Here is a 13,178-nt window from a genome sequence, read left to right as displayed (position 1 = left end):
GTTAAGAATTCCATTTTGATTTTTTTTGTTTTGGAATAGTGTAAGAACAACTGGAATTTGTTTTATAGAATTCAGCAGTAATGCCATGAGGTCTTGGACTTTAATTGGGAGATTTTTACTGCTTCGATCCTATTACTCATTTTTGGGCTGTTTAGAAAATCTATTTGGCTTACTTTTAGTAGATTGTGTTGAGAAATTTATTTCTTCTGGATTTTCCAGTTTTTGTGATTTTCTGTTTATTTTCTTTTGCAGTACCAGGATTGAACCCAAGGCCTTCTGGGTTTCCAGTTCATTAATACATAATTATTCATAAGTTTCTTATAATCTATTGTATTTGTGTTATTAGTTGTAATGTCTCCTTTTTCCTCTGATTTTGACTCTTTTTTTCCTTGTTAATCTAGCTAAATGTTTCTCAGTTTCATTCAAAAAATTGTTTCACTGATTTTGGGGGTATTTTGTTTTGTTTTTATTTCTGTGCTGATGTCTATTTCCATCTACTAATCTGGAGTTTGGATTATTCTTGCTTTCCTAAGTCCTTGAGTACTTAGTTGTTTGACATTTTTTAATTTTTAAATGTACGTATTTTTATAAATTTCTCAGTACTACTTTTGTTGTACTCCAGACTTTGATACTCATATTGTCATTTTCTTTTGTTTCTAGAAATTTTCTTTTAATTTTTCAATTACCCATTAGTCACTTAACTAGCAAATACTCAATTTTCATGTATTTGTATATATTCCATTCTTGTTGATTTGTAGTTGTATTCCATTGTGGTGTGAGAAGATACATGATTTCACTTTTTAAAATTTCTTGAGATTTAATTGGTACCCTAAAATATGATCTCCCCTGGAGAGTGTTCCATGTGCTGATAATATGTATTCTGCTGCTGTTAGATCAAACATTCTGTAAATATTTGTTCCATTTGCTCTATAGTATGGTTCAACTCATTTTTTTAAGTTTCTGTGTGAGTGTTGAAGTCCACACCTGTTATTGTATAGAGTCTCTCTCTCTTTTTAGATCTAGTAATACTGAGTTTATATATTTGAGTGGTCCCATGTTGGATGTATACTTAGAATTGTGATATCTTCTTATTGAATTGGTTCTTTTATAAATATATAATGACCTTGTTTCTTTTTGTCTTTGACTTAAAATCTGCTTTTTCTATTCCTGCTTGCTTTTTGGTTTCCAAATGCATGATAGATCTTTTTAGTTGGTGTCTTTACCAATGAACTGAGTTTCTTGTAGGCAGCACATAATTGGATCTTGTTCATTTATTCATTCAGCCAGTCTATTTATTGGTGAATGTGATCCATTTACATTCAAGGTTATTATAATGGGTTTAAGCTTCCTCCTGTAATTATGTTATTCATTCTACCTCTCATTTATTTGGTAGTTTTCCATCACACCAAGATTTGTCTTCTCTTTCACATGAGTTTTGTATATCTGTGTTTAAGGGAGAAGTTATCCTTTCATTTCTAGTATAGAATTTCCTTAAGTATTTCTTGGAAGGCTGGTGTGGTCATGATGAATTCCCTCAGTTTCTGCTTATCTGTGAAATACTTTATTTCTCCTGAACTTTTGAAGGATAATTTTGCTGGGTATAGTATTCTTGGTTGGCAGAGGTTTTTTCCCCCAATATTTTGAATGTATCATCCCATTCTCTTCTGGCCTTTAAGACTTGTACTGAGAAGTCTGCCATAAATCCAATGGTCATTCCTTATTTATGACTGAGGCTTTTTTCCCTTGCCATTTACAGGATTCTTTTTCTTGTACTTTTAACATTTTGACTACAATATGCTTGGCAATGGTTTATTGTGTTTAAAGTTGGGGTTTCTGAACTTCTTGTACCTAGAAATCCATATCTCTTTGAAGATTTGGGGCATTATTTTACAAGATAGATTTTTGATGCCTTTCCTTTTTTCTTTGTCTTCCAGAATTCCCATAATGCAAACATTTGCTCATTTAATGGTGTCCCATAGTCTTGGAGGCTTTAATTTTTAAAAAACATCTTTGACTGGGTTCAGAAGATTTGTCCTCAAGTTTAGAAATTTGTTCTCCTTGTTCTATCTAGTCTTTTTTGTCATGTTATATTTTTTCATTACTTGAAATTTTTCCTTTTAGGATTTCTGATTGGTTCTCTTTTATGAATTTCTCATTCATACCCTGAATTGTTTTTCTCATTTCTTTGCACTGTTTATCTGTATTATCTTTTTTTTTTTTTTTTTTTTTGGTACCGGGGATCAAACTCGGGTCCTCGCGCTTGCACAGCAGGTGGCAAAACCACTGAGCTAAATCCCCGGCCCTATATGTATTATCTTGCATTTCGCTGAGGTTCCTTTCAATCATTATTTTAAATGTGTTGCCAAGTATTTCCTCCCAATTGAGATCTGTTTCTGGAGAATTATTGTTCTTCTCTTGAAGTCTCATATTTCTTTGTGCCCTTAGATTGATGCCTGCACATTTACCTCTTACAATTTTATGAAGGAGCTTTTGTAGGAAAAAAAATTTTTTCATTTACATAGGATATAGGACATCAGTTGGAGAGGTGTTTTGGATATGGGGGAGTTCAGCATAGTTTCTGCTTTCTTTATCTTTGATTTATGTCAGTAGTTTCCCTTAGTGGTCTGTACTGCAGCAGTTTATGGAAGTAGCTGTATGACTTTTCAGTGGATGCAGGCTTCCAAAGTTGAACGTCTTTGGGCTCCACTGAGTTGAGCTCTGAAAACACCAGAGCTTGTGTTGACAGCCGCCAGTCTCGGTATGGGATATGTCCTGAGGTGCTTCATGGCAAGCACAATGGATGGCAAGGATGGTAGCACCAGCAGCCACGGTCCTCAAACCACAGGATGGAACCATGTACCAGTGCCATGGGTTTTGCACAGGAGATGCTGGAGTCTATGGCACTGATAGTTGTGGATTCAAGGTTTTGGAACACAAAGGGAAGCTTCCCTTGGTCCTATAGGGCAATTGCAGTTGGTGCTGGGTCTTACAGCACTGTTAGTTGCTTTGTGGAACCCAGATACCTTCCTGGTCCCATGAGAAAATGAAAGTCCCAAGCTTTTAATACTGGCAGCTATGGCCTGAAGAGAAGGACTCAACATTCTATAGGTCTTTTGAGGCACCTGTGCAGGTAACATTTGGGATTATAGCAGTGGTATCCACACTCCTAGATGTGCAGGATGCTGAGTTGAGTGCAAATGGTCCTTGGACTTAAGAGTATTGTAGTCCTGGACCTGAAGGCCACGGATGGGAATGTTCCAGTTACTCAAGACAAGTACTAGTCAGGCCAGGCCTGCAACATTACTAACCATTGTCCTAAAGCTTCCAGAACAGTGATGGGACTACCCCCTTGGTTCTCAGGGCAAGCGTGAGTGGTGCTGAGGCTTTTTGCACCAGCAGCTGCAGTCTTGAGGCTGGGAGTTGTTAAGCAGACCACTGGTTCCCACAAGTTGACATGGATATTGATAAGGATTATGGTCCCTGGTAACCTTGTTCCTGGAGCTTCAGGACTCAACTGGGAGCTTTCCCATCTCCTGATAAGCACAGGTGAAGGTACAATTTTGCAACAGTGCAGAAGACTCAACATGCAAACCACATGCAAATACACGTTTAACTCAGGCTTCTGGCCACAACAGCAACTAGTTCTGAAACTGCAGAAGGCTGAAGGGGTTGTCTTCCACCTACGGAGGTGCACATATCCCTTATGCTAAGATGGCATATAGCAGTGGCTACTGTAGTAGTTTGGGTTTGGTGGTGCAACTTTGAACAGTGGTTTCACATTTAGACCAGCCAGCCCCCTACATTGGATTTAAAGCTCATGAGGACTGTGGAGTTCTCCTGCAGTTAAGCCTTCTGCGACAATTAGGGTTGCTGGCACTTTGTAGCTTATCTTTTCCCACGTTGTTCAGTTCCCTGCCTGGGTTGGAGAGCTAGGTTGAGGTTGAGAATTGCTTTGTTCTTTTCTCCAGATTTCTTACTGGCTTTCAGGGCTGTTTAGATTTTACATCACTATTTTGCTAATTTCCAGAGTCCTCCTTTGTTTGCTCTCCTTTAGTTCCCTGATTCTTCTCTGTGGGAGTCTCAAGCAGGCACATCTATTTTACTGCATCTGGTTTTTTTATTTAAATGATGATAGGAGAATTTCTTACATATTTTCAGGAACCCCTCAAAGGTAGGTATCATGTTTAATTATGCTTCCTCCCCAAGAACATTTGCCCTTACTGTTCCTTCTAACCTGGAATACTTTTCTATCTAAATTTGTCAGTTGCAACACCTCATCAGATAGCTTTCTGTCAGCTTTTTCTAACCCCTCTCCATCTACCCATCCCCAAACCCATATCCCAGGCACTACTGCATCATTTCACTCTTACAGAACTTACTATATCTGAAATTTTCCCTTAACAATCTCCATTTAGTCTACTTCCCCTGACTAAACACTCAGCTGCTCTTAAGAGCAAGGACCTTGTCTAAGGTGCTTAAAACAGATACTCGAGGGCTGGGGATTTAGCTCAGTGGTTCCACCACCTGCCTCGCAGGCGCAAGGTCCTGAGTTCAATCCCCCGTACAAAAACAAAAAACAAAAAACCAGACACTCAAGGTACTGCAGGAAAGCTAGCTCTGCCTGGAGGCTACTTTGGATATTGTCCTAATTCTCAAAATATATTTGAAATATTTAAGCTGCTTTTAGGGTCTTGATCTGTGTAACACATTTTTAAAGCACAAAATTTAAAATAAAAATCAAGTAGGCATATAAAATATGTATGAATTTTAACTGAAGGGAATCCAAAAGAATACCAGAAATGCTCTACCTAAAGGAATTATGTGTCTTGTTCAGGTTACTGAAGAGCAGTACTCAGCAAATTGTTTAAGTACTTAAGTGTTTATTATCAAAATCAGCCTCATGAATCTATACCTAGTAGGTTGTGCAAACACAACTCATGTAGTATAACGAGAGGCTTCATGTAACCATTTGGATCATGTGGCAAACTATGCATTGATGTTTTAGAGAGCAAATTAGACCTGAGCTTTTAAGTATATGAGCATCACAGCCTGCAGATTTCAGAATGGGTTCCATGGCCTTAGTGCCTGATGGACAAGTGCTAAGCAGAATCCAGCTTCTTATTCTAAACATCTATAACCCCTTTTAGCCATGGGTGAGTCTAGGTATAAAGGGGATTATAGAAACCCAAAAGGTGGTGGGATAAAGTTAACATTCTCTATTGATTCTAATTTACCTTCTTACCAGTTTTTGGTAAATATGTTAATCTACCTGACACTGTTCTCCCATACATCTTCAGAAAACCTCCCTCAAAGTTACTCTGGTCACAAGACAGATTTTGTGTCCTATAGGAAGCACATGATACTCCGATTCCTTAGAAGGTAGCAGCCTGGCTGCTTTGGAAAAAAAAAAAAATGGATATCTTGAAAGATTATATGAAGACAACCAGGAAGATCTTTTTTAAGAAAATGACTGTTTCCCAAAAGAGAAACAAATGGCTCTGTGGGTGGATAGTTTAGTGCACAAGCAGAGTGCCCTCCTTTCTGGGACTCCCAAGTGTTTTCTACCAGCTACTATGAGAACACCAGCAGAGAAGACCTTGGGAGCAACACAAAGGTAAGAAGAACGTGCGACCCATGCTCAAGGAAGATGACAACCAAGCATGAGTGTGTGGGAAGAATTACCTCACAGTGGCCTGAACAAGATTTTCTTTTATACTCACTTCTGAATGCCATTAGTCTGTAAGTACTTGGGAAGGGCTAAGCACTAAGCTCTCCGTTGCTGGAAAAGGGAACAGAGCTTTCATTTTTCTCATCATTGCACCAATTAAGATCTAATGGTACAGTTTCCATAACCACACTATGCCACCAGCCTTTAACCTCAGCTGGCCCAGTATACACATGCTGGCACATTTTTAAGTAGTTCAGTTTTTTGCTGTCAGTGTGTAAGAATGCAGTGCTCTCTGGGCAAGTAAAAATCTAGACTGCTCCTTGGAACAGTGCCATGCTATATAGTCTTCTGGATGTCTTTACTATGCAAAGGCACCAGCTCACTGTTCCCAGAATAACTGCCTAACACAATTCAGGTTCCTAGCTAGGTGGTCTGTGCAATACCTGCTTCCCTGATCTGACAACAGCTCTGAGTTATAGTCCTTTGGACCAATCACCAGGCTGCCATTGGCCCTTAGTAACGAGATCTTTAAATGAATGGGTGAGATATGCTCTGTTCTGCCCCTGCCTGAGCAACACCTACAGAAGCTGCATCAGAGTAGCTCCCCCATCAGGGTGGTTCCAAGGCTGCTTTATTTCTAGTTCATTCTATAAATGGCCCAGCCTGTAACTATAAAGTAAAAGCTTAACCTTGATTCTCTGGGACTACACTCATCATTACCTAACTCTTGCTCTTATAATTTTTCCGAGGGGAACAAGCTAATGATATTTCTAAATGATGGTGAAAGAAGTTGACAGTGTCTCCCTAAGACAAAGCAGTCCTGAATACCTCCTGTGAATATGAATCTGATGCGGAGTTGCATCAAGCCAGTCTAACCACAGAACTTCCCCTGGGAACAAAACAGCATCAGACCTATTCTTGCAGTGCAGCACCAAGATATGGCCATAGTCCCGAACAATGGGAAAAGCTGCAATTTAGAGTCTTATAAGTGGCAGTCCTAGCTCTGCTGGCCAGTTCACTAAATATTTTCCTTTGGGTCTCAGTCTTCCAGAGTTGTGGAGTGTGTATAAAAGTAGGGTTAATGACAACACCTGCTTAAGCTATCCTGAAGCACTGTGGTGGGTGAGAAAACTAGAGATGGGTGTTTTGTCAGCTGTTAAGAGTTTACCTCTCTATTTCCCCATTCCTGTCCATCCCCAGAGGGTTCCTTACCAAGTGGTACAGTGTAGGAATGATCTGGAGTTTACAGCAAATGCCCAGCAGAGCTGCAGCATTATCTGGCATTTCTGCAAGAGAAAAAAAAATCACATAGGAAACACAACCAGCCCATGGATGTTGTATTTCAGTATTTTGCCACCAGCTGGGCAAAGGAAGTGATTGGTAATTGTTAAATACATGAATGAATGGTATTGGCAGCAAAAACCTTTTTAAAAACAGATGTAGGAATCCAGTCACCAAAGGATATTCCTTTATTATCTGCCAATCAGGAAGAATGGCAAGACCAGAAAAAGAAAATCTGCCTGGAAAAGTAGAAAGCCTCCGTGATCTGGTAACAGAAGAGAAGTGTTCAAGCCCCTCCACATAATAGGGTTGTGACGTTGGGTATGCCTCCATTTCCTCATTTGACAGGTCATTGGTTTTGTTTAGTTTCTGCCATATAGCAGAGCACTACATAAACTACAAAGGGCTCCCCCTCATATCACCAGTCATTTTCAAGAGGAAGCTTCTGGGAGGCCTAATTGAGGAGTGACATAATCACACTACTGAGAGAGGGGGCTGCACCAGCAGGGTCCTGCCAAGCCCTAGGACAGGAAATCCAGGCCAATATTTTCAAAATGCATATTAAATACTTCCCAAACTAAAATAAATGCAGATCCCAAAAGGACCCCAATCCCTCAGGGGCAACCTTCAAGCTGAAAAGGTGAGTCACTTGCTGAGACACCTGACTGATGTATGGGTTATGAACTCACACTCTCTATTAACAAACATATTTAGAAAAAGTGGAATGTCACTGAGGCTGTGACTCAACGAGGACAATTCTTGTTCCCAAGAGGGTGAAGGCTGCTCAGATGAAGCGACAGCTCCCAAAGGACAATCCTACCAGAGAGCCCTTAACACTACCTTCAAATATTGTATAGGCATTTGCTACTCAGAAAATACTCAATGTCCCATGCATTCTCAAGGAGATCTTAGCCCAAACCAGGAAGACAAGATGGGGTGTCTATGTGGTCTAGCTGGGACAGACATACCTGGCCAAGCCATTTCACATGCTTCCCTTGCTTTTCAGGGGGCTCCTGACCCTCATATGATCATCATCCCCATCCCTTATTCCTGGAAATACTTTAGTTCCATATTACTCATTTAATACTATTTTGAGCATGGAACTGGATGCCAGAGGCACTACAATAAAAAAACCATATCTACCCTGCAGAGCTTACTGCCTACTTTTACTACTCATGGCCTGGACTAAATTGTTCTCCTAACTTCACAACTAGCAGTGCCTGCAACACAGTATAAGCTTCTCCAGAGTTTCTTGAGTTGAAATGAACTACTTTGCTTTTATATATAATAATGTAAGTCCATTTTACAAATGTCTAAGGAGTCCAGAGCTTGTAACCTGATTATGGTTAGAGGAAATTTTCCAGGAGACAAGTCAGATGAGGGACTGAAGTGCTAAAAAGAGGTGTAGTACTATAAACCCAGTATACAGTGTTAGGACCCAAGAGGAACCCATTTTCTGTTCCAGCACTTTCCCTAGATTCTTAGGAGGAAAAAGTCAATTCAGAAGTACCAGGATAAAAACAAATGAAAGAGCTGTTGCTGGGCATGGTGGTGAATGCCTGTAATCCCAAGCACTTGGTAGGCTGAGGCAGGAGCATTGCCATAAGTTCAAGGCCAGCCTGGGATACATAGACCCTGTCTCAAAAACAAAAAAAAAAACAACCAACTTGATCTCTGCTGTGACTGACATGTGAGTGAGATCAGAGAGATGAAGAAGGGCAGCACTGGTTCAGAAGCTGGCTACAGAGACTATCTGCTGAACCAAAAATTTTAACACATCTGAGCCTCCAGATCAGAAAAAAGTAAGTCGATCTTGCATTATGTGTCAACTTAGAGCAGCTGCCAGTATGGAAAGTTCCAGAGAAACTGAAGCTCTGTCTCTGAAAGGTATGTGCTACATATTTGATATCAGTGTGATACACATGGTGCCTATTGGACAGCCTATGGATAGAAATGTTACAAGCAGTGTGAAGTATTACAAGATGTAACAGAGTATGTGAAGAAAAGGCCTCAATGAGTTGAGTTCTGGCCTGTGGATTAGCCCTTTGACAGAATACTTGTCCTCAAAGTTTCTAATACACTGATGTTAACACTGGGCAAGTCTCCAGTGGAGTTCCACAGGGGCCTGTCCCTATCAACCAGTCGTGACTTGGAGGAAGACAGAGCACATATTCACCAGCACATAGAGCTGGGAGACACATTCTAATTTTTAAAAAATTCAAGATTCTTCAGCTGCTGTTTCTGTATGGTGTTGGGAGAAACCCTGAATACATCAGGAACTCGGCCCTAACAGCATCCCTTGAAGGAACCCATCTTTCTCACAAAAGGCAACCACCAGGCCCTTAAGCACAGTGAGTTCTGGATGGGAGGGACAGAAGTGGCAAGCAAGGCCTGCTGCTCTTCACTAACTCAATGACAGTCCCCTGGGAAGCCACCTCAGGACATGCAGGAGGTGTGGGTCCAGCCACAGCCCTGCTTCCCACCCTCCAGCAGGACACTGCTCTCTACAGCCAGGTGCTGCCATGGAGTGGAGCAGAGTGAAGCAATAAGTTTGCAGAGAAAGGCAGAATCACACGGACTGAGAGAAATGCTAGGGGAGATCAGCCACCAACACACACAGCACTGCCAGCCAATCAAAGGTTCTGTTGGGAGATAATTTCCAGGGTTCATGAAGGGGCCCCAGATAGGAGAAGCTTGTCCAAGAGTGGAGGAAGCTCAAGATAGAAAGTCCTGCTTCACTCTTCAGTCTCGGACTCTGTATCACCCTGCCAACTGTTCTCCACCTTGTACTGGAAATGAGGGACCTATACGTACCAAACCTTCCAATTATATCTCTGTCCCCAAAGCAGAGAAAGTGGCAGTTGCAAAGTTGACAGTAGCCATTTCTTTTTTTTTTTTTTTTTCCTTTTCTCTTTGCGTCCATACCTGCTAGTGCACTGACCAGGAAGTAGGCTGTTGCAAAGAGTTTCTGGTTGCTGACTTCATCCTCAGGGCCAGGACACTCCCCTTGTATCCTGCATCCCACCAGCTGCAGGAAGGCCATGAGGTCCTGCTGCTGAGGGGGCTTCAGCTCCCCCACTGCCAGCGCTGCCTGTGGGGACCAGAAGCCACCAGCCATGTCGTCACACTGCAGGGCAGGAGGACAAGAAAAGGATGCTGTGGTGCCCCCACAAAGTGCACCCCAACCTGGGGCCTCTGCCCCCACCAAACAATGCACAACCTGTATCTGCTTCCAAGTAAAGCAAGATGCTGGGCCTTTTCTATGTGTTGATGTTACTTATCCACAGGTTTAAATTTTCCAAAAGGAAACAGTAAGCTAACCCTTACCCAAGTACTATACTTCTGCAATGAGGGAAGGAGGCATGTGGGAACTGTTGAGACCCAGACCTGAGAAGAGTCTTTTAGGTCACACCAGAGACAAGGGACAAGTGATTACACACACAACTGATAAAGGACACATTAAAAGCATCATCATCTCATGGTCATCAAGCTCTAAAAACATAGCCCTCATGATTTAGTACATTCCCGGCAAGCCCTAGGCAGCCTCTTCCAAACCCAAAGGGCCAGTTGTGGGGCCAAGTAGCCTTTCCAGGCAAGCCAGCTCCCCACCCATACCCGCCATGTCTGGATCTACTTGCATGACAGCCTGTCCTCTACCACTGAGGCAGCATGCTCCTCCAGCATCTGACAGGGCAGCTGATGCTCTTGTCACAGAGTGCCGGCCCAACATTTTCCTTTTAGGAGCTATTTTAGGAAGTAAACAACAGCCTTTTTGAAATACATGTGTTCTCCATGGGGCTAAGCTCAGCATCCTCCAGAATGCAAAGGTGTCCTGGGCTGTTGCACTATTTCAAACATTGCAGGTTCCATCTCTGGTACCTAAATTCTTTCAGCACAATCTAATTTCAAGAGGGAAAAATACTGTGAATGCTTTCTTGGAAAGCATAAAGTAGTCAATCAGTTATTCCAACTCTCCTATAGAAACAGAAAAAACAAAACTACAGATAAAAAGCTTTCTAAAACCTTGGCCTTTTGAAGTGTGAAAAATCTGGAAAATCTGGGCATTTGGTTGACAGCTGGTGTTATCCCTCACCATTTGCACAACTAATAGTTAAGGAACTCACTCTCTCAGGAAACCCTGCTGCTGCCAAACAGAAAGATACAAGGCCTGCTTCTCCCTGAGCTTAACAAAACAGGTTCACTTGGACCACACCACATAGCCCCTCGTTGCTGTGGTTGCATAGCCCCCCAGAATATGTTTTCCTGTGATCTTATTTGGAATAGGTGTTGCTGCAGATATAATTAAGGTGAGGGTCTCGATGAGATTATCCTAAACCGGGGTGGGTCCTGGTTCCAGGATGGTATCTTACAAAAGAGTAAAGGAGAAGCCAGGCCTAATGATGCAGGCTTATAATCCCAGTACTCTGGAAGCTGAGGCAAGAGGAATACAAGTTCAAGCCCAGCTTGGCCAATTTAGTGTCTTAGCAAGGCTGTGCAAAATTAGAGGGCTGTATCTCAATTCAATGCAAAGGCCTTGGGTTCAATCCCCCATACTCAAAACAAACAAACAAAAAAGATACATAGAGGGAACAGCTATGAAGACAGAGCAGAGAATGGAGTGAAGCAACCACAAGCCACAGACGTTAGGAGCCATCAGATACTGCAGAATACCAGGAAGGATTCTTCCCTCGATCTTCCAGAGGGACTGTGACTCTCCCAACACTTTGATTTCTGTAAGAAAGTTAATTTCTGGGTTTTAAACCCCAAGTCTGTGGTCATTTGTTGCAGCAGCCCTAGGAAACGATACATCCTCTCTCCCTGATATCAGCTACCTTTCTGCAGTTAGAAAATTAAAGACCTGTACCCAAGAATGAAAGTAGACAATGTTTGGAGAAAAATCAAATCCTTGGGCTAAGAGATGTGGCCCATGCACCTTTCCATATCAGGCAGGGGAAAATTCTGCCTGGAGAGATCCCTGTCTCACCACTTGCTCCAGGACCACCAGGAGTTCCTCATCAAACAGAACCACCTGCAAGAGGTTGCACAGAGCTGTCTGCTGCCCTGCTGGCAGCTCCATGAAGGGAAGGAAATTCCTCTCCAGTGGCAGAGTTGCTGTGAAAACAGAGAAGACCAAGTGTTAGGACTGCTGTGTGCACCTCGCATCATGGGACAGCATCACTTGCTTTTCACTGCTAAGCGTCACCAGCTGTCTCATACATATTTCCACCTACAGTCAGTCATGGAACTTGTAATAAAGGACACTGAGGTAAACATCGCCCTTCATGTTTTACTATAACTAGGAAAATTGTATAGGAAGAGAGAGAAGAGAAAGAAGGCACAGTTTTACATCTCAAGCTTCACTCTTCTTTGATGACTTCCTAAATATTAAGAAATCAATTTTAGAACACTCATTTAGACTCCTCTTTAGTATTATTTCTGTAGAATTAAATTCTCAAGGCTGAATTACTAAACATAAATCTACCTTTATGATGCTTCAGAGCCATACAAATCCCAAAATACATACTTTTTCATGCCCTTTCTTGAAATACCTTGAGGATTTTGTATCCTTTCACACTTTCTGCATGTTTTCAGAGGCGCTGGCACCCTATCTTCATGGCAAACCCAGGTCTTCCCCTTTTCCCTCCATTCATCCTCAAATTGTGCATGGAACCCGTTCAGCTGTGCTACTCATATCCTCTGCAGATACTTGGGAATCTCTCCCCTTACCATCCTCTTCTCTCTCTTTTTCTGTTTCTTTTTTTTTTTTTTAAAAGGTTGTCAGACCCTTCTAATAAATTAAGCCCAGTGGAAATTTTCTAAAAAAGATCTGATTAAACAATGCTTTCATACACATCGCTGCATACTAATACATAGATGCATTACCTCTGCAGATCTCAGATGGCAGCAGTTATAGAAAACCTCATAGAGAGAAAGACATACAACTTCAGTAGCCAACATATTAAAAACTCCCTATAAACACAACTAGGTCTTCATCAGCCCCAGCCCAAAGAAAAGAGCTGTCCCAGTTAGTCTAGGATCTGGGGTACCACCAGGCAACTAGAAGGGTCAGCTTGAAAGGCGGGCTTGGGAAGGATGCAGTAAGAAAGCCATAGCCTAGGACTTGTCACTTCCAGGTAGTTTAGCTCCAGGGTGCATAGCTGCTGTTGCTACTGTGCTGCTACCCCCAAAAGGTAGCAAGAAGTCCCAATCAGCTACTTCCCAGGGAGAT

The 13,178-nt window shown here is 41.9% G+C and overlaps 1 protein-coding gene across 8 annotated transcripts in view; it reads right to left on the bottom strand.

Annotated features, from left to right (window-relative positions):
- The window catches only part of Gsdme (gasdermin E), a 128,327-nt gene that overhangs the window by 48,859 nt on the left and 66,290 nt on the right, over positions 1–13,178 (bottom strand). For all 8 annotated transcript variants that reach the window (XR_002393092.2, XR_015449340.1, XM_021254113.2 and 5 more), the window contains 3 exons: positions 11,934–12,061; positions 9,875–10,076; positions 6,881–6,954 (listed from right to left, as the gene is read on the bottom strand). Coding sequence is in view for 6 of the 8 variants with exons in the window: in XM_021254113.2 (XP_021109772.1) it covers positions 6,881–6,954; positions 9,875–10,076; positions 11,934–12,061 (404 nt within the window). In the remaining 2 variants the exon portion in view is untranslated. The remainder of the gene's footprint in view (positions 1–6,880; positions 6,955–9,874; positions 10,077–11,933; positions 12,062–13,178) is intronic.

This window comes from Heterocephalus glaber, unplaced genomic scaffold (genome assembly GCF_053883595.1).
Source record: "Heterocephalus glaber isolate CG9 unplaced genomic scaffold, H.glaber_assembly_v1.0 deba00000676, whole genome shotgun sequence".
Taxonomy (NCBI): Eukaryota; Metazoa; Chordata; class Mammalia; order Rodentia; family Bathyergidae; genus Heterocephalus; species Heterocephalus glaber.
This window is presented reverse-complemented; position numbering and strand designations above follow the sequence as displayed.